Below are 22,878 nucleotides of genomic sequence, written 5' to 3' on the forward strand. Positions count from 1 at the left end.
CAGTGTGCATCACCTCATTTAATCTTCGCAACAACCTTGTGATGTTGGTGTTATTAGCACAACATCCCCGTTTTACAAATAAGTAAACTGAGTTGGAAAGGCCTCACAGCTGGTACAGAGCAAAACTTGAACCCCAACCTGGATCCACCTAACTCCTGAAGTCCATTCTCTTTTAACTGTTTTGCTGTATTTCTCCCCTGCCTCAATCTGTGTATCTTCAGTGCCTGGTATCCAGTAGGTACTCTGTATATGCTTGCTGACCGAATGAATAATAAAAACTCCAGTTTACACAGGAGGCTGATAGTGTGGTTTCCATTGAAAGGGAGAGTAAAAGATATCAGTGCATCATTCTTAAAAATAACATGTTATCTTCAAAACACAAACATATACAAAATAATATATTGTTCATTGGGTATCAGAAATGTTAAACTTAGGGGCAGGGGGTGGGGAGAAGCTCCATTTTCTAAATAATGCTAGCTTTCGTAATGCAGGACACAGCGCTGTACCGCACAGCTATAGAGTATCTTAAATTGATTTCTAGGAAACTGCTGCCCCCTTACTTCTGTCTTTATTATGAGTGTTCTCACAAGTCAAATAATCTAATTGAACTTTTACTGGCATAATACATTGCAAAGCTAGCCATTATGCATGTAAAGTCTTTGAGGAGACAGTAAAATAAATACAGGATAATTGGGGTCAGCTTAGTTTGTTGTTAAAAAAGAAGTATGTGTTTTTTAATCCATCATAAATTGAAAATGTACCATTAGTGCTTGTATAAATGAGTATAATACCAATTACATTTTTTCTTGGGTTCTCTTAAGTGTCAAATAGTAACTCAGCATAACATTTAACACTTAAAAATCTTGAGAGTGAATGTTAGTAAGAAATAGGGAGTTTTAGTTCATCTTTTTTTTTGTCACCTGATTTTTCTTATAAACTTGGTAAAATCTAATGTAGATTCAACTTTTTAACTTCTCTTCTCTTTTATTTCTCTAGTGTTGTTAATAACAATACTTGTAGTGGAAGGGATTGCTGTGGCCCAAAAGACCCAAGGTAAAGACCTTACAGTGCTAATTTACTGCATGTTCAGGACAGTGGGATGGCTTATTTGGAAGGATTTCAACTTTTGAGTACTATTTCCATAATCCCTCTGGGGTGTTCCAGTGACCTGAGGCTTTCCATCAACCTGTCAGCCTCAGTTCGGCTAGGTTCAGCTGCAGTTAGCTAGAGTAAATTGTTAACATAAAGTCTTGCATTGATAAATTTAAAAAATTGGCATAACTAGTGACTCCTAGAACACTATGGATTATGTCCAAAAATCAAATGAGATTCATGCTTTATCTATCACTAAGCGAAAATAAAAATCCCTTTTTCCAGTGTAGACAAATGAAACGTTTCCATCAATAGCTTACTCAAAGCCCTGGGGACCTGTTCTAATTGTCCTTGTTTATGAAAGAGGATTAGCTGGTGTGAGTTTTGAGCCAGATATTCATGTCAGAGTTTAGTACATTTCCTAAATAACCTGACTTATTTTTATTTTCATCAAAGTTATACATACACATGACAAAAGTCAAAGCATTCTATAAAGTTAATTAGGAAAAATCAGTCCCCCAGCCTATCACCCCATTTCTCCATGGAGATAGCCACTCTTAGCTGATTCTTTGGGTATTTTCCTGCATACTTCTAAATAACATACCATACAGCTCTTCTTGGTTATTTCAGTTTCAGGTAGTAGAAAATAATTTTCCCACCATGCGGGATGAGAATTGATCTGTTTCATACACCTCCTCTTCACCACCTACCACATACAAGTGTTCTTTTAACTTTGTGCCACAGCACCCGCATCAGTATTGTTATAATTCTGGTCACATCTCTTCAGGGTTTACGTCAAGTCACCCGTTGGGCTTTTTCAATATGAAAATTTTGTCTTTGGATGTAGGAAATTTTTCTTTCCCTTTTTTCTTGTTTAATTTTTAAAATTCCCTTTTCTCCATTTTTCTCTCTTCTGTCTTCAAGGAACTCTTATTATTAAGTTACTTTTTTAAAAAATCTTTTCTGTTTTCCATTTCTCTTTTAACTGTTTTCTTCTCAGTAGTCCACACTGAGACTTCCTCAACTTTATCTGCTAAACCAAGAATTGGAAACTTTTTTCTATAAAGGACCAGATAGTAATCATTTAAGGTTTTGAAGACCTTTGTAGTCGAAGGAGCACCTATTCAGATCTGCAGTTGTAGGGTGAAAACAGCCATAGACAGTACAGTACGCACATGAATGGGCATGGATATAGTCCAGTGAACTTGATTTACAATAACAGGCAGCAGGCCAGATTTGGTCCAGGGCCATAGTTTATGGACCTCTGCTCCAAACGTGATATTTTTTTCATTTCTTCTATTTTTAAAAGCTTTCATTTGTTTTCTAAATATTGTTTTTTAGAGTATGCCTTGTTCTTGTCTTATTGATATACATTTGACCCTTGAACAATGCAGGGCTGAGTGGTGTTGATCCCCACATAGTCAAAACCTGCCTCTGTATTCGCAGTTCCGCGTCCTCACATTCAGCTGACTGCAGACCAAGTAGTGAGCGCACCCACGCGGTTCAATCCCATGTTGTTCAAGGGTCAACTGTACTCTCTTGTTCTCTGAGGAGATTAAATGATCGTTTTGTTTAGTGCTTCTTTTTTAATATTCTATAATCTTTGTATCCTCAGAGTTGCTTTTTTTGTTTGTTTTTAATCTGTTTTTCATATTAGAGGCTTTCGTCAAATGTCTGGTGCTCCTTGAATGCCTTTCATAGTTATGAGAGGAGCATGCAGATCTGCTCGTTAGCTGTCTGCAAGTGTAGACAGGGCTTCTTTACTGCCACCCTCCCTGGTGAGTGACCAAGTCCACATCCTTGAGTCTTTTTCTTTGGGCTTATTAGATTCCCCAGAAAAGATTAAGATTCCATTTCCTGCTTAGAGGCTCTACATCTGATCAAGAGGCCTTTGGGAAGTTGAGTGGGGGAAGAGACGGGAGGTGTGGTTCAGCATGTTAACATTCACCTCATCTCCCTGTTTTCAGGTTGGTATTTTTACCCTCAGCTGTGCCTGGTGTCCCCTGGTCCAGCAACCCTGTTGTACCTTCTCCAAAGAAATAGTCTCATTTTCTGATATGGTGATAGAGCAGCAGCTACTTAGATTTGTGGAGTAGGGGAGGGTATTAGAAATCAAACTGATTCCAAAGAGACTTTTAACCAAGCCTCATGTTTTTAAAAAGCCCAACTTCACCACTTCCTCGCCCACTGCCAGAGATACCTAGTGCTGCCAGTTGTTATTATTGCGTCCACCTCTTTGTACTTATGGGTTTACGCCCTTAAAAAAATTGTTTACTGTCGTTTAAGTGGACTTTGAAGAAGGAGCAGAGCCAAATGCATGTGTTCAATCTACAACCTTTAACTAAAATAAAATCCCTTGGTAATCTTTGAATCTTATTTGACTTCGTGCTAAACTAAATGTAGAGATACCACACCAGAGATAAATTCCTGGGGTCCTTTTATTTTTATGTCAGAATTGAATTTTATAGAGTTTTACTGATTTATCAGATTCTCCCACATGGTTTTGCCCTTGTAAAATCTACGCATTTTATTTCCCCGTTCTTATACATGGCAAACTTGTCCTCTAGAGCAAATGCTTCTAGCCAGCACAGCATACCATCTTCACCTTCATTTCACTTCTATATTCAATTTGTTATGCTGAATTTGTCAGTGGTTCTTAAAAATTATGTATATGTGTGTGTAACAGAGTGGGCAGTTGTTTGGGGAAGCTGTGGGGGGAACTATAAGTGATGTTTTACATGTTTCCCTAAGATGGACAAAATATTGGAATCAAGCACATTCCTGCAACCCAGTGTGGCATTTGGGTTCGAACCAGCAATGGAGGTCATTTTGCTTCACCAAATTATCCTGACTCATATCCACCAAACAAGGAATGTATCTACATTTTGGAAGGTATTTGACCAATTTCTGTCTTTCGTTAGGTGAATTTTTACTTATTGTAAAACTAAATATATTGCTTAAGTGCCCTGGTTAAACCAGTTGGAACAAAATTTAAATATGTATTTTAATTAAACTGTAGTCATTATAAATATTTCTTAATACTGACATTAAAAAAATAATGGTTGAAATTTTATAGGAATTTTGGATCTCCTAAAATATAATTTAACTAGATGCATCAGTATATATGAGAAACTTCTCTGATAAGAAACCTAAGCTTACTGGTATCTCTTATTAGCCTTTCTGCAAATTTATGTCCATAGTTACATTATATGTTTCTTTCATTTCTTCTGTTTTTCTATTCATCATGGTACATTGTATCTCATGAACTAAGCATTAGCTTCTCAACTCTAATTTTAATCAATTAAGTACATTCAACTTAATAAATAACATATGCCAAAGGGAAAGATTACTATAGTTCTACGGAGTAGCATTATTATTATATTATTAATATACAATGTAACATTTATCATGAATTTTATATATAACAGTTCTCATTATGATCCTCATCTATGAAACAGTAACAGAGCAGTTGTTGTGCTTTTCTCACTTGTGTCAGGCCATCTTTACTTTTTCTTGTTTGCGTTGCCCTAATTTGCTTACTCTTATTTTCTAGCTGCTCCACGTCAAAGAATAGAGTTGACCTTTGATGAACATTATTATATAGAACCATCATTTGAATGTCGGTTTGATAACTTGGAAGTTCGAGATGGGCCGTTTGGTTTCTCTCCACTTGTAGATCGTTACTGTGGTGTGAAAAGCCCTCCATTAATTAGATCAACAGGGAGATTCATGTGGATTAAGTTCAGTTCTGATGAAGAACTTGAAGGACTAGGATTTCGAGCAAAATATTCGTTTATTCCAGGTAAAGAAGTTATTGTTTCAGTGGCTAGGTCTCACTCTGGTTTTAGAATCTTAAGGCTAGAAAAGAGATAATTCAGTCAAGGTAATCAAATCAAGGCTTTAAAGAAGTTAGAAAGGTCAAAGGGAAATCAGTCCATGAATAAATAAAAACTTAACAAAAAATTAGAAATAAAACTATGTCACTTGAATTTTGAAGTATATCATAGATTGTGTCTCATTATTTCTTAGATTTCTGTATGTTTTATAGCATATATCAAATGCCAAAGGTATCACAAATAAATACATTTAAAAAATAATTCAACAAATTGTCTTATTTTCATGATCTATACCAAAAATTATTTTGGCAGGTTTTTTCCATTGGAATGATTCAATTACTCATTTGAATAAACAGTCTCTAGAAAATACTGAGCAATAGAAAGAATAGCGCTCTGCACTTGGAGGCAAAAGATCTGGGTGTGAATCCTTTCTGTGCCACCTACTAGCTATAAAATTTACTATTAAGCACAGAGCTGTGCCTAAGAGTTGCTGTTGCTAAGATGGGAATATCTTCCTGAGGCCACCATAACTAATTCCCAGAAACTGGGCAGCTGAAGACAACAGTAGTTTATTTTCTCAGAGTTCTGGAGGCCAGAATCCAGCCGGGTCATGTTCCCTGTGGGAACTCCAGGGGAGAATCCATTCCTAGCCTCTTGCAGCTTCTTGTGGCTGCCCCAGCATTCCTGGATGTGTGGCCTCATCACTCCAATGTCTGCCTCCATCTTCACATTCCCTGTCTTCTCAGAATCCTTAGCTTAATCACATCCTTTGCCTTAAAATGTAATATTCACTTTTTTTAGTCTTACAAGGTAGTATTCATAGGTTATGATGATTAGGATGTGGACATATATTTGGGTGGTGGGAGAGCACGCCCACCTATCAGCATACTCTATCTTACCTACCACACGGTTATGTGGGAACACTTTATAGTCCTCAAAGCCTGTCTGCTGTAAAGATATGCATATCCCTAATGTGGCAGCACAAAGATACACTAGTTATTGCTCCTGTCTTCCAAGAGTTTACAAACTTAATAAGATGAAAAAGTAACTTAATGTAACAATTATATAATTATATAATCTTTTTGCTTTTATTTATGTAAAGATTATATAATTATAGTTATATAATCTTTTTGCTTTTATTTATATTTCCGTGCAAGAAATTTGCTAACTTAAAAAAATTAAATCATATCCAAATGAAAATATCCATAACCTTATCACCCTATAAATAAAAAACCAGTATTAACAATATGGTGTGTATCCCTTCAGATGTTTTTCTATATCTGTTTATTTTGTTTATTTTATATAACAGAGATCATGCTATTCTTTCAGCTAGATTACCAGCTTTTTTGCCTGAACAATGTAGTCACCTTTTTTTCCCTGTTAGTAAATGTGTTAATGGTATTTTTAAGTGTTACTTAAGTATTTATGTTCTCAATGTCAAAACGATAACATTTTCAAAAAGTAAAATTTATTATTATTTTTTTTTAGAACAGTTTTTAGGCTCACAGCAAAACTGAGCAGAAAGTGCAGAGTTACCATATACCTCCTAACCACCCCCCCCACACACACAGCTACCTCCAAAACCTAAAATGAACATTCTGCACTAGGGGTACATTTGTTACAACTGATGAACCTGCATTGACACATCATCACCGAAGTCCATATTTTACATTAGGGTTCACTCTTTTTTTGGGTTTTTTTTTTTCAGCCATCCGTATACATATATCCTCTCCTTTTTGGATTTCCTTCCCATTTGGGTCACCACAGAGCACTGAGTAGAGTTCCCTGTACTATACAGCAGGCTCTCATTAGTTATCTATTTTACACATAGTATCAATAATGTATATATGTCAATCCCCATCTCCCAATTCATCCCACCACCCTCCCCCCTTGGTATCCATACCTCTGTTCTCTAGGGTTCACTCTTAGTGTCGTACATTCTGTGGGTTTGGACAAATGTATAGTGACATATGTCTGCCATTACAGTATTATACAGAGTATTCCCACTGCTCTAAAAATCCTGTGGGCTCCACCTATTCATCCCTCCTACCCCAACCCCTGACAACCACTGATCTTTTTACTGTCTCCATAGTTTTGCCCTTTCCAGAACGTCATACGGTTGAAATCATACAGTATGTAGGCTTTTCAGATTGGCTGCTTTCACTTAATAATATTTACTTAACGTTCCTCCATGTTTTTTCATGGCTTGGTAGCTTGTTTCTTTTTAGTGCAGAATAATATTTCGTTGTATGGATGTACTACAGTTTGTTTATCCATGCTGTTGAAGGATATCTTGGCTGCTTCCAGGTTTTAGCAACCACAGATAAACCTGCTGTAGACATCCATATTTAGGTATTTGTGTGGACGAGTTTTTAACTCATTTGGCTAAGTACCATGGAGTGCAATTGCTGGATCATATTAAAATTTGTCTTTAGTTTTTATTTAAATGGATTGTGCTGGTGGTGGCAGAACATTGTGAATGTACTTAATGCCACTGAGTACACTTAAAAATGAGTAAAAGGATAAATATTATGTTATATGTTTTACTACAATAAAAATAAATTTTAAAAATTACGAACAGGAGTCTAAAAAAGCTTAATTTGAAAATTCAGATAGAAGACATATATATCAACCCACCAGAATGAAAAAATTGCTAGTCTAAAAGATCTCAGAATTTTTAATTAGCCTGTTTAAACCTATTTTAATTCACAGTTTATTGTATGTAACTGGTTGCTCAATTCTTGTTAAAATTGTTTTCTTTGTTGTTTTGGCCACGCCATGTGGCATGCGGGATCTTCCCAACCAGGGATCGAACCTGTGTCCCCTGCAGTGGAAGTGCAGAATCTTAACCACTGACTTTCTGCATGTTTATCAAAGTACATGTTGAAAAAAAGTAAGAGTAAAATTTTTAGCTTAATCTAGCATACATCACAGAGACTGTTCTTTTTTAACTTAATAATCTAAACCCAACCTTCCTAAATAAAAGGGAGTGACGACACTTCAGCAATTTTGCAGAGAAATGTCAAAGAAATCTAAATTTAAACAGCATTGAGTAGAAAGTCATAGCAACTGTCTGGCAGGTGAATCAGAATTTCTTCACAGGTAGGAAAGAAGTCTAGGACATTGTCATTATTGCACTAAAATTTCCAGAATTATCCCAGTTACTTCCAGGACGTAGCAATCCATTAAGAGCCTCTCCCTCAACAAATATCACCAGTAGCTCAGATAATTTCATTTATTTAGAAGGTACTAATTTCTCATCATCGTTAGTAAGTTTCATCCTTATTTACAAATACCTAGACAAAATTTACTTTATATGACTTTAAATAACTAGACAGCCATGATTTAGCTATTTATGAATTGTCTATTTATTTTGACTTTTTTTTTCTTTTAGTGGTAAAATTGTGGTATCATCACCCACACTATAAAGGCAAGAAAGAGTAAGAAAGAAAAATGTTACAGTAAGAAAAACTGTCTAGAGAATTAGAATCTAGTCCTGACGTTGCCATTATATGGTCTAAAAAAGTCATAATCTCTCTGATTCAGTTTCCTCATCTATAAAACAGAATAGTACATATCTTCTTGATGTTATTGTCATTAGCATAATATTAAACATAAGGTCTGTAGAAACTCTGAAGTACTATAAAATGCAAATATAAGGTAATATACTATAGAAATCCTTAGCATTTTATTATAATTTATATTTTAACCATAAGCCATATGAAGTTGCTCTCATGATACATAAAACTAATAGAAGAAAAAGAACTGCATTTCTTCAAACAATCTTTACATGTAAAGTTTCCTGGCTTTGTTTTTTAATATTTTTAAAAGCATTAAAGCATTATTCAAATGATTAAGATGTTTGTTTTTTCTTTCAGGCAGTCTAAACTTATTTGCAAAAATCTGACTCTATATAGGACTTTGTAATGTCTTTTGATACTAAAGTGTCAATCAATTCAGTTAATTGATTTAGTTCATAAAAATCAAATACCTGGCCAGCTTAATTAAATCAGTTATTTTGATATAAACTATTGGTTGTCAGTTTTCTATGAACTATTTCATAGGGCAGACTATCCTATATATCATCTAGTCATCTCTCTTTTTCCTGCCATTGTGAAAAAAACAACTTACTAGCTGCTACTGTGGTGGGATAAATTATATGTAACATAAAAATCACTATCTTAAACCTTTTAAGTGTACAAGTCAGTGGCATTAAGTACACTAACAATGTTGTGCAACCATCACAGCGTGCATTTCCAGAACTTTTTTTGTCATCCCAAGCTGAAACTCTGTCCCCATTAAACACTTAACTCCCTATCCCTCCCTCCCTACAGCCCTGTGAAAACAGTCTCTGAATTCGACTAATCTAGGAACCTCAATTAAGGGAATCATATAGTGTCCTTAACTGTCTGGCTTATTTTACTTAGCATAATGTTTCCACACACATCCATGTTCTAGCGTGTGTCAGAATTTCATTCCTTTTTAAGGTTGGATAATATTCCATTGTATTATTTATACTACATTTTGTTTACTCATTCATCCATCAATGGACTAGCTACTGCAGTTGACATAGCATTGTGAGTTTTCAGGTAGGATAAATAAGTTTTTAGTTCATAATTGGATCAAAAGTATAAAGGTTATCATTTTTAAAATATCGATCCTATAAGTGAGCACCTCAATATGCTCATAAGTAGCCAGTGGTCTGTAGTTTACACAAATGAAAGCTTTCTCTTGCTTTGTTAAGTATAGCATTAGACATAATGTAAGACATTAAGCCTTAAAGTAACTCTAAACTACCTCAATGCCAATGACTTTCTTCTTTTCTCTGTTACAGATCCAGACTTTACTTACCTAGGAGGTATTTTAAATCCCATCCCAGGTTTAGTATATTACCTCTTTTTCCTCATGGCATCTTTGATCAGTCTTATTTTCCTTTGAACATCATTCATCTGTTCTTTCTAGATTGCCAGTTTGAGCTGTCAGGAGCTGACGGAATAATACGTTCTAGTCAGGTAGAACAAGAGGAAAAAACAAAACCTGGCCAAGCAGTTGATTGCATCTGGACGATTAAAGCTACTCCAAAAGCTAAGGTAGTATTAAGTATGCAGTCACTTCTAAGAAGAACATAATAAGATGTGATTTGTATAATGTATTATTTTGGTTCATGCAGATACTTATTATTTAAACTGACGTTACAACTTTTTAAAAATTTTATTTCAGTCACATTATTGAACACCTAGTATCTCAGCATTGTTGTAGTTAAATAAACTACAACATAAACTTCAGGAATGTCACACATACATTAATATTCTTATTTTAAGATTCTTAAAATCTGTGTGTTCCTATTTGGAGAGTATAGGTATTGATCAGTGTGATCACAGATTCATAAACACCTCTATGAGGAGGTAAAATAGGCCATAGACGTTAAAGTTAAGTATCATCTTAGTTCTGTTCTTACCATGCTGTCCTCTGCTAATCATACAGAGTTTTTAATTGGAAAGTACCACAGGGAAGGATGTTTTTAAATAACTCTGACAGGTTGAGACTGGTTGCTAACTACTTCTGCTTTTTGCTTTTAGTTTGTACTTCTAGGAATAGTAACAGTTAAAATTATATTTATTGTTTATATATGTAAACAGAAAAGAAAGAGGGTAGGAGAATTTAAAGAATTAAGAAAATCAAATTTAAAGTTTCTGGTAATATGATGGATGAGATAACCTGAAAACCTACCTATTACAAAACACTTAGAAACATTGGATAAAATATAACAGATATCCTTTTAAAACCATAGATAAGCTCCAAAAAAGAAGATAATTCTTATGAACTAGAATGAAAGAGCTATAAATCACAGCAGTAAACTGAAATCGATGGTACAAATGCCCCTTGCTGATTTCAGTAACCTATGACTACTCAAGGGTAGATATTGCAGGAGCTTGGCATCACCCACACTGAGACAAATAAAAGGCCTAGGGTTCGTGTGGCCTTTGAGAGGACTGCCACATGAAGCTGGAACCCTCAAAGGGAGATTATTGCCATGAAATGGTAGATTAGAAAAACTCTTCCACTAGCACAAATTGGTAAAAAAGAAGCTTATCCTGGGCTCAGTCTTAAGATGCAGGTGAGGCTGAGGTCTCCCCTAGCCGTTTATACCTATATCTTTATTACAGCTTGGGATGTGAATTTACATTCCATGCTCAGCCCAGGAACCACTTAGCCCCAAAATGAACAAAATGGTCCTGGGCTTATTAAACCTTTTGAGGCACCTGAAAAGATAAATACAAAATAACCATGTAGGCTACAGGATTGCTATAGCTAAAACACTGCTGAAGTAAGCTTACAACCTAAAATTAGAAAACATAGGTGAACAACCCACCATGAGTGAGTTAACAGGCATAACAGCAAGAAGTTTCTTAGATCCCCAAGAACTGAAGTCTTAAATATCCTACATTAGTAATCAAAAGAATGAGAAAGAAAAGTACCAAGTATGCTTTAAAAATAACCAAATGGAACTTACTCAAGTAAAAATTATAGTATTGAAAGACAGATTTGAGAAAATTACCTAGAAATTAGTTTGAGGATGGGAGACAGTGGCAATTTATTAAGAAACTTGGAAGAAATGACAATAGAATTATGTTTTCAAAGTGCTAAGGAAAAAAAATTAACTGGCAATCTAAAATTTGAAAATTCCATGTCCAACTAATCTGTCTTTCAGGAATGAGGGCAAGGGTTCAAAATGGCAGAGTAAAAGGACGTGCTCTCACTCCCTCTTTTGAGAGCACCAGAATCACAACTAACTGCTGAACAGTAATCGACAGGAAGACACTGGAACTCACCAAAAAAGATATCCCACATCCAAAGACAAAGGAGAAGCTGCACTGAGATGGTCGGGGGGGCGCAATCACAATAAAATCAAATCCCATAACTGCTGGGTGGGTGACTCAGAAACTGGAGGAACAGTTACACCTCAGAAGTCCTGGAGTGAAGGTTCTGAGCCCCACGTCAGGCTTCCTAACCTGGGGGTCTGGCAAAGGGAGGAGGAATTCCTAGAGAATCAGACTTTGAAGGCTAGCACGATTTGATTGCAGGACTTCAGCAGGACTGGGGGAAACAGAGACGCCACTCTTGGAGGGCACACACAAAGTAGTGTACATGTCGGGACCCAGGGGAAGGAGCAGTGACCCCATAAGAGACTGAACCACACCTACCTGCTAGTGTTGGAGGGTCTCCTGCAGAGGCGGGGGGTAGCAGTGTCTCACAGTGACACAAGGACACTGGCAGCAGAGGTTCTGGGAAGTATTCCATGGCGTAAGCCCTCCGAGAGTCCACCATTAGCCCCACCAAGGAGCCTGCGTAGGCTCCAGTGTTGGGTCACCTCAGGCAAAACAACCAACAGGGAAGGAGCCCAGACCAAACCATCAGCAGACAAGTGGATTAAAGTTTTACTGAGCTCTGCCCACCAGAGCAACAGAGAGCTCTACCCACCACCAGTCCCTCCCAGCAGGAAACTTTCACAAGCCTCTTAGATAGCCTCATCCACCAGAGGGCAGATACCAGAAGCAAGAAGAACTACAATTCTGCAGCCTGTGGAACAAAAACCACATTCACAGAAAGATAGACAAGACGAAAAGGCAGAGGGCTATGTACCAGATGAAGGAACAAAATAAAACCCCAGAAAAACAACTAAATGAAGTGGAGATAGGCAACCTCCCAGAAAAAGAATTTAGAATAATGGTTGTGAAGATGATCCAGGACCTCGGAAAAAGAATGGAGGCAAAGATAGAGAAGATGCAATAAATGTTTAACAAAGACCTAGAAGAATTAAAGAACAAACACCTAGAAGAATTAAAGAACAAACCAACAGAGATGAACAGTACAATAACTGAAATGAAAAATACACTAGAAGGAATCAGTACCAGAATAACTGAGGCAGAAGAACAGATAAGTGACCTGGAAGACGGAATGGTGGAATTCACTGCTGCAGGAGAAAATAAAGAAAAAAGAATGAAAAAAATGAAGACAGCCTAACAGACCTCTGGGACAACATTAAATGCAACAACATTCACATCATAGGGGTCCAAGAAGGAGAAGAGAGAGAGAAAGGACCCGATAAAGTATTTGAAGAGATTATAGTTGAAAACTTCCCTAACATGGGAAGGGAAATAGCCATCCAAGTCCATGAAATGCAGAGAGTCCCAGGCAGGATAAACCCAAGGAGAAACGCCGAGACACATAGTAATCAAATTGGCAAAAATTAAAGACAAAGAAAAATTATTGAAAGCAGCAAGGGAAAAACAACAAATAACATACAAGAGAACTCCCATAAGGTTAACAGCTGATTTCTCAGCAGAAACTCTACAAGCCAGAAGGGAGTAGCATGACATATTTAAAGCAATGAAAGGGAAGAACCTACAACCAAGATTACCCAGCAAGGATCTCATTCAGATTCGATGGAGAAATCAGAAGCTTTACAGACAAGCAAAAGCTAAGAGAATTCAGCACCACCAAACCAGCTAAAGGAACATTTAAACAAATGCTAAAGGAACTTCTCTACGTGGGAAACACAAGAGAAGAAAAGGACCTACAAAAACAAACCCATAACAAGAAAATGGTAATAGGAACATACATATCGATAATTACCTTAAACGTGAATGGATTAAATGATCCAACAAAAAGACACAGGCTCACTGAATGGATACAAAAACAAGACCCATATATATGCTATCTACAAGAGGCCCACTTCAGACCAAGGGACACATACAGATTGAAAGTGAGTGGATGGAAAAAGATACTCCATGGAAATGGAAATCAAAAGAAAGCTGGAGTAGCAGTACTCATATCAGATAAAATAGACCTAAAAATAAAGAATGTTACAAGAGACAAGGAAGGACACTACATAATGATCAAGGGATCAATCCAAGAAGAAGATATAAAAATTATAAATATATATGCACCCAACATAGGAGCACCACAATGCATAAGGCAGATGCTAACAACTATAAAACAGGAAATTGACAGTAATACAATAATACTAAAGGACTTTAACACCTCACTTACACCAATGGACAGATCATCGAAACAGAAAATTAATAAGGAAACCCAAGCTTTAAATGACATAATAGACCAGATAGATTTACTTGATATTTATAGGACTTTCCATCCAAAAACAGCAGATTACACTTTCTTCTCAAGTTCAGATGGAACGTTCTCCAGGAAAGATCACATCTTGCTTCACAAATCAAGCCTCAGTAAATGTAAGAAAGTTGAAATCATATCAGTCATCTTTTCTGACCACAACACTATGAGATTAGAAATCAGTTACTGGGGAAAAAAACTTAAAAAACACAAACACGTGAGGCTAAACAATACGTTACTACATAACCAAGAGATCACTGAAGAAATCAAAGAGGAAATCAAAAAATACCTAGAGACAAATGACAATGAAAATATGACGATCCAAAGCCTATGGGATGCAACACAAGCAGTTCTAAGAGGGAGGTTTATAGCAATACAAGCCTATCTCAAGAAACAAGAAAAATCTCAAATCTAACCTTACACCTAAAGGAACCAGAGAAAGAAGAAGAAACAAAACCCAAAGTTAGTAGAAGGAAAGAAGTCATAAAGATCAGAGCAGAAATAAATGAAATAGAAAAAAAGAAAACAATAAAACTAAAAGGTCAGTAAAACTAAAAGCTGGTTCTTTGAGAAGATCAACAAAATTGATAAAACATTAGCCAGACTCATCAAGAAAAAGAGAGAGAGGACTCAAATCAATAAAACTAGAAATGAAAAAGGAGAAGTTACAACAGACACCATCAAAATACAAAGCATCCTAAGAGACTCCTACAAGCAACGCTATGCCAATAAAATGGACAACCTGGAAGAAATGGAAAAATGCTTAGAAACGTATAACCTTCCAAGACAGAACCAGGAAGAAATAGAAAATATGAACAGTCCAATCACAAGTAATGAAATTAAAACTGTGATTAAAAATCTCCCAACAAACAAAAGTCCAGGACCAGATGGCTTCACAGGTGAATTCTATCAAACATTTGGAGAAGAGCTAATACCCATCCTTCTCAAACTCATCCAAAAAATTGCAGAGGAAGGAACACTCCCAAACTCATTCTACGAGGCCACCATCACCCTGATACCAAAAGCAGACAAAGATGTCTCAAAGAAAGAAAACTACAGGCCGATATCACTGATGAACATAGATGCAAAAATCCTCAACAAAATACTAGCAAACAGAATCCAACATACACATTAAAAGGATCATATGCAATGATCAAGTGAGATTTATCCCAGGGATGCAAAGATTCTTCATTATACACAAATCAATCAGTGTGATACACCATATTAACAAATTGAAGAATAAGAACCATATGATCATCTCAATAGATGCAGAAAAAGCTTTTAACAAAATTCAACACCCATTTATGATAAAAACTCTCCTGGAAGTGGGCATAGAGGGAACCTATCTCAACATAATAAAGCTCATATATGACAAACCTACAGCAAACCTCATTCTCAAGGGTGAAAAACTGAAAGCATTTCCTCTAAGATCACAAACAAGACAAGGATGTCCACTCTCGCCACTGTTATTCAACATAGTTTTGGAAGTCCTAGCTGTGGCAATCAGAGAAGAAAAACAAATAAAAGGAATACAAATTGGAGAAGAAGTAAAACTGTCACTGTTTGCAGATGACATGATACTATACATAGAGAATCCTAAAGATGCCACCAGAAAAGTACTAGAGCTAATCAGTGAATTTGGTGAAACTACAAGGTACAAAATTAATGCACAGAAATCTCTTGCATTCCTATACACTAATGATGAAAAATCTGAAAGAAATTAAAGAAATTCTCCCATTTACCATTGCAACAAAAAGAATAAAATACCTAGGAGTAACCTACCTAGGGAGACAAAAGACCTGTATGCAGAAAACTATAATACACTGATGAAAGAAATTAAAGATGATACAAACAGATGGAGCGATGTGTACCATGTTCTTGGGTTGGAAGAATCAGTATTGTGAAAATGACTGTACTACCCAAAACAATCTGCAGATTCAGTGCAATCCCTATCAAATTACCAATGGCATTTTTTACAGAACTAGAACAAAAAATCTTAAAATATGTATGGAGACACAAAAGACCCCGAATAGCCACAGCAGTATCGAGGGAAAGAAATGAGCTGGAGGAATCAGACTCCCTGACTTCAGACTATACTACAAAGCTACAGTAATCAAGAGAGTATGGTACTGGCATAAAAACAGAAATATAGATCAATGGATCAGGATAGAAAGCCCAGGGATAAACCCACGCACCTGTGGTCATCTGATCTATGACAAAGGATGCAAGGATATACAATGGAGAAAAGACAGTCTCTTCAATAAGTGGTTCTGGGAATACTGGACAGCTACATGTAAAAGAATGAAATTAGAACACTCCCTAACACCATACACAAAAATAAACTCAAATGGATTAGAGAACTAAATGTAAGACTGGAAACTATAAAGCTCTTAGAAGAAAACGTAGGAAGAACACTCTAACGTAAATCACAGCAAGATCTTTTTTTGACCCACCTCTTAGAGTAATGGAAATAAAAACAAAAATAAACATATGGAACCTAATGAAAGTTAAAAGCTTTTGCACAGCAAAGGAAACTACAAACAAGACGAAAAGACAACCCTCAGAATGGGAGAAAATATTTGCAAATGAATCAACGGACAAAGAATTAATCTCCATAATATGTAAACAGCTCATGAAGCTCAATATTAAAAAAACAAACAACCCAATCAAAAAATGGGCAGAAGGCCTAAATAGACATTTCTCCAAAGAAGACATACAGATGGCAAAGAAGCACATGAAAAGCTGCTCAACATCACTAATTATTAGAGAAATGCAAATCAAAACTACAATGAGGTATCACCTCACACCAGTTAGAATGGGCATCATCAGGAAATCTACAGACAACAAATGCTGGAGAGGGTGTGGAGAAAAGGGAACCCTCTTTCACTGTTGGTGGGAATATAAATTCATACAGCCACTATGGAGAACAGTTGGAGGTTCCTTAAAGAACTAAAAATAGAATTACCATATGACCCAGCAATCCCACTACTGGGCATATACCCAGAGAAAACCATAATTCAAAAACACACATGCACCCTAATGTTCATTGCAGCACTATTTACAGTAGCCAGGTTATGGAAGCAACCTAAATGCCCATCGACAGACGAATGGATCAAGAAGTTGTGGTACATATATACAATGGAATATTCCTCAGCCATAAAAAGGAACGAAATTGGGTCATTTGGAGAGATGTGGATGGATCTAGAGACTGTCATACAGAATGAAGTAAGGCAAAGAAAAACAAATATCATATATTAACGCATATATGTGGAATCTTAAAAAATGGTACAGATGAACCGGTTTGCAGGGTAGAAATTGAGACACAGATGTAGAGAACAAAAGTATGGACACCAATGGTGGAAAGTGGGGTGGAGGGGGTGGTGTGATGAATTGGGAATTGGGATTGACATATGTACACTAATATGTGTAAAGTGGATGACTAAGAAGAACCTGCTGTGTAAAAAAATAAATAAAATTCAAATAAAATGAATAAAATAAAATTCAAAATAGAAACAATTAAAATGCTTCAACAATGACAGTGTAACATTCAAAAGGTCATTTACATATATCCAGATATGTATCACAAAATTATGTTAAAATTCGAGGAGTTATGGTTCCCTCACAGAAAAGCATTAATACAGCCATAAAACATAATTTATTCCAAAATAAATGTTTCAAATGGTAAAGTTGAAATAATAACTGGAAACTGTGTGGATAAAAAAAAAATGAGGGCAAAATTAAGGTATTTGGGGGCAAAAATAATAATTGGACCAACTGCTATATGTAAAATCCAAGTAAATCCTGTTTCAGGTTAACTAAAGGAAATTTTGAAAATACACAAATAGGAATAAAATAGATACTAAAAGAGCTGATACAGCTATTAAAATTGAAATCAAGATCATCACGAATTCACAAGGAAGATATATTTTAAATTTTATACATTAATATAGCCTCAAAATGTACAAAACATGAATTGACAGTTTCTGAGGAAAACTGACAAATCCACAATTATAGCATGTAATTTTTTTTGCCTCTCAGTAATTAATCAAGCATGCAAAAAAAAAAATGTCAAGGCTTAGAAGATTTAAACAACACAGTTTGCCTAATGGAACATGATATCTTGACTTGCAACATCCAGAGAATTTTCATTCTCTACAAGCATGCCTGAAACATTTATGGAAACTGATCCATACACTGAATGGAAAAAGGAAGTCTGCCGTACATACCAGTGCTTGGTATCATGCAGAGCATCCTCTGACAAAAATGCAATTAAATTAGGAACCAGCAACCAAACAATAACTTTAAGACCCCATATGTTGCTAGGAAAGTTGGGCAGCTGCTTGTAAATCAGTGACGTTAGAACACACCCTCATACCATACATACACACAAAAAAGCTCAAAATGGCTTAAAGACTTAAACATAAGACATGACTCCATGAAACTACTAGAAGACATCATAGGCAAAGTGTTGTGTGACATAAATCATATGAATGTGTTCTCAGGTCAGTCTCCCAAGGCAATAGAAATAAAAACAAAAATAAACAAATGGGACCTAATCAAACTTACAAGCTTTTGCACAGCAAAGGAAACCATAAACAAAATGAAAAGACAACCTACAGAATAGAAGAAAATCTGTGCAAACGAAGCAACTGACAAGGGCTTAATTTCCAAAATATACGAACAGCTCATACAACTCAACAAAAAAACAAGCAACCCAATTGAAAAATGGGCAGAACACATAGACATTTCTCTAAAGAAAAAATACAGATGGCCAATAGGCATATGAAAAGATGCTCAACATTGCTAATTATTGGAGAAATGCCAAGCAAAACTACAATGAGGTACCACCTCACACTGGTCAGAATGGCCAACAAAAAGTCTACAAATAACAAAGGCTGAATAGGGTGTGGAGGAAATGGAACTCTCCTACACTGTTGGTGGGAATGTGAGTTGGTGCAGCCACTATGGAGAACAGTATGGAGATTCCTCAAAAAACTAAGAATTACCATATGATCCAGCAGCCCCACTCCTGGACATATCTCCAGGCAAAGCTGTAGTCTGAAAAGATACATGCATTCCTATGTTCATAGTAGCACTATTTACAATAGCGAAGACATGGAAATAACCTAAATGTCAGTCGACAGATGAATGGTTAAAGAATATGTGGTACATATGTACAATGGACTACTACTCAGCCATAAAGAAGAATAGGATAATGCCATTTGCAGCAACATGAATGGAACTAGAGATTATCATACTAAGGGAAGTAAGTCAGAAAAAGACAAGTACCATATGATATCACTTTTATGTGGAATCTAAAATATGACAATAAACCTATCTACGAAACAGAAACACACAGACATAGAGAAAGACTTGTGGTTGCCAAGGGGGAGGTAGGGTGGGGGAGGGATGGATTGGGAGTTTGGGATTAACAGATGCAAACTATTACATAGAGAATGGATAAACAACAAGGTCCTACTCTATACCACAGGGAACTATATGCAATGTCCTGAGATAAACCATAATGGAAAAGAATATATTTTTCTTTATTTTAATATTTTAGGTTTATTTAGATTTTCAATCTCTTTTTGAGTTTAAAGTTATTTTTCTAGAATATTGCTCATGCTTTCTGGTTCCACATTTATTGGTATAATATTTTACATGGTATTCTTTTACAGTTTTTAAAACCTCAATTCTATTTGCCATTTTAAATTTGTGCCTTTGCTCTTTTTTTTTCTTTATCAGTTTGCCAGAGGTTTGTTTTCAAGAACTGCCTTTTTAAAAAATCAACTCTTGTTTCTTTGCTTCCCATTTTCTCAATTTGTGCTTTTATTTCTTCTGCTTTCTTCGGATTTACCTTGTGATTCTTTTTGCAGCTTCTTGTATTGAATTCTTTGGTAATTAATTTTCAAATGTTCTTCTTTCTCTAACAGGTACTTAGGGCTATCAGTATGCTACGAAGTATTTCCTTAGATGTTTCATGAGTTTTGATATGTAGTGTCTTCGTTGTTGTTGATATCTAACTATTTTACAATTTAAAACCATTTTAAACATTTTATTTTTTATCTTTTTGTTTTTAACATCTTTTTGGACTATAATTGCTTTACAATGGTGTGTTAGCTTCTGCTGTATAACAAAGTAAATCAGCTATACATATACATATATCCCCATATCTCCTCCCTCTTGCATCTCCCTCCCACTCTCCCTATCCCACCCCTCTAGGTGGACACAAAGCATCGAGGTGATCTCCCCGTGCTATGCGTCCGCTTCCCACCAGCTAGCTATTTTACATTCGGTAGTGTATATATGTCCATGCCACTCTCACTTCATCCCAGCTTACCCTCCCCCATCCCGTGTCCTCACGTCCATTCTCTACTTCTGCGTCTTTATTCCTGTCCTGCCCCTAGGTTCTTCAGAACCACTGGAAAAGGATATTTTTAAATGTGTGTGTATGTCTATACACACACACATATATAACTGAATCACTTTGCTTTACAGCAGAAATTAACATTATAAATCAACTAAACTTCAACTTTAAAAAACCCATATGTTTAGAAATTTAATAATATACCACCTTGTAATTGATAGGTCACATAAAAAAACAGGATGGAAATTTGTACACATTTATAAAAAACTTAGCAATAGTGAAAATACTACATATCAAAACTTGTGGGATACTCCTAAAAGTACTTTAGGGAATTTATGATCATAAATGCTTCTTTTAGGAGAAGAAAAAGATTTAAACTTAATGAGCTAAAATTCAACTCAAGAAGCTAAAAGAATGACCAAAAAATCCAAAGAACGGGCAGTAATAAAAGAGCAGAAATAAGTGAATTTAAAAATTCACAAAAAGAGGGCTTCCCTGGTGGCGCAGTGGTTGAGAGTCTGCCTGCCAGTGCAGGGGACGCGGGTTCATGCCCCAGGCTGGGAAGATCCCACATGCTGCAGAGCAGCTGGGCCCGTGAGCCATGGCCGCTGAGCCTGCGCATCCAGAGCCTGTGCTCCACAGCGGGAGCGGCTGCAACAGTGAGAGGCCCGTGTACCACAAAAATAAAAAAAAATTTCACAAAAAGAAAGAGTCAACAAAAGCTAAAGCTGGCCCTTTGTTTAAAAATAATAATAACAATGGACATACTTCTGGCAAGATTGACCTAGAAAAATAAGACATAAATTATGTTAGAAGTGGAAAAGGTGGTAAATCAACTACAGCTGAGATTAGAAACCATAAGACAAACTATGAAGAAGACCTGCTGAACAAAAGAAAAAAAAAAGCATTTCCTCAATAAATAAATTACAAAGGGAAAAAGAAAACCAGCAGGGGACCCTACAGATTAAAAAATGTAAGTCAAATGATTAAAAAATGTAAGTTGCGTGAGTGAGTTTGGACTCAAACAAACTAGAAAAGGGTGGGAACATTAAGAGACAATTAGAAGTCTGAACACTGGTATTTTATATTAGGAAATTATTCATTTGTTTGGTGTGATAATATGAGGTTATTTTTTAAAGTTGTCTTTAACAGTACATATGGAACTATTTACATGTGAAATGATATCTCTGGAATTTGTCTCAAAATAATACATGAGAGGCAGAAGTGGGGAGAGGTATAGATAAAGCTAAAGTTAGGGGATGGGAAATGGGTTTATGATACTCTTTTTTCTGCTTATGCATGTTTGAAATTTTCCATAAGTTAGGGGATGGGAAATGGGTTTATGATACTCTTTTTTCTGCTTATGCATGTTTGAAATTTTCCATAATCAAAGTGCTTCAGACTGTTCTTTGTTAATACATTTGTAAACAGTCTAAGTGGACAATTTCCTGAAATATATAATGTATGTGTATATATATACAATTTATCAAAATTAAATCAAAGAAATAGAAAACCTAAATAAACTCTTACCAAATTGATGAAATTGATTTTGTACTTAAAGTATGTTAACAGAAAAACTAGCCAAATTAGATTTTACCAGATACTCAAGGAACATGTTATAGAAACTGTTTTAGAAAACTGAAGAAGAAAGAACTTTCCCCAGCCTGTTTTATCAAAACTAAATAAATAGGATGAGAGAATTTTAAGCCAGAGAATTATAAAATGAAGGAGGGGGGAGAAAAGACCCAAAAGACTAAACAGTAACAAACTAAACCTACCAAATTTTTTTTAGAAATCATAACCAAAGATGGGCTTATCTTAGAAATTTTTGGACAGTTTAATATGAGAAAATCAAATGATGTAGTTTACCACATATGTAATTCCAACATAGGATGTATCTTCAGCATGATGAGGAATATCTACTGAAATCCTTAAAGCAAACATCATAGTTGATGGTGAAACCTTAAAATCATTTTCTTTAGACTTATGTCTATTGCTAGTATTTTATTGGTGGTGGTCAATGCAATAAGATGAGAGAAAGAAAAAATGTTCATGAGCTAAAAAAATAAATTGGTTTTCTGTACTACAGCCAAAAGCAGTTTGAAAGTAAAACTTAAAAAAAAAAACTGAAAAGAACAAATCATAAGGTACCAGGAAGTAAATTTTTAAATTATATTGAAATACACAAAAGAAGGCCTACAGAAATGGGGGAAGAGAGAGACATGCACCATTTTCATGGATGGGAAGATGGAAATGTTTTTTGTTCCCTAATTAATCTATCAATTTAAAATTCCAGTCCAGATCCCAGCACGGCTTTCTGGGGAACTTGGCAAGCTAATTCTAAAATTCACAAAGAAGAGAAAAGGGTCCAGAAGAACCACGACAATTTTGAATAAAAACAAAGTGGAGTACTTACCCTTCGAGATAAAGTTAGGGTAGTTGGACAGAATG

The 22,878-nt window shown here is 35.8% G+C and overlaps 1 protein-coding gene across 2 annotated transcripts in view; it reads left to right on the forward strand.

Moving 5' to 3' along the window:
• The window catches only part of NETO2 (neuropilin and tolloid like 2), a gene marked incomplete at both ends in the record, with an annotated part of 67,192 nt that overhangs the window by 10,273 nt on the left and 34,041 nt on the right, over positions 1-22,878 (forward strand). The window contains 5 exons of one of the 2 annotated variants that reach the window (XM_082862513.1): positions 997-1,053; positions 3,844-3,984; positions 4,646-4,894; positions 9,763-9,807; positions 9,891-10,018. In XM_082862513.1, the coding sequence (XP_082718639.1) occupies positions 997-1,053; positions 3,844-3,984; positions 4,646-4,894; positions 9,763-9,807; positions 9,891-10,018 (620 nt within the window). The remainder of the gene's footprint in view (positions 1-996; positions 1,054-3,843; positions 3,985-4,645; positions 4,895-9,762; positions 9,808-9,890; positions 10,019-22,878) is intronic. The other variant, XM_082862514.1, reaches the window with a different exon arrangement.

Source organism: Leucopleurus acutus (assembly GCF_964270905.1).
Source record: "Leucopleurus acutus genome assembly, chromosome: 20".
NCBI lineage: Eukaryota > Metazoa > Chordata > Mammalia > Artiodactyla > Delphinidae > Leucopleurus > Leucopleurus acutus.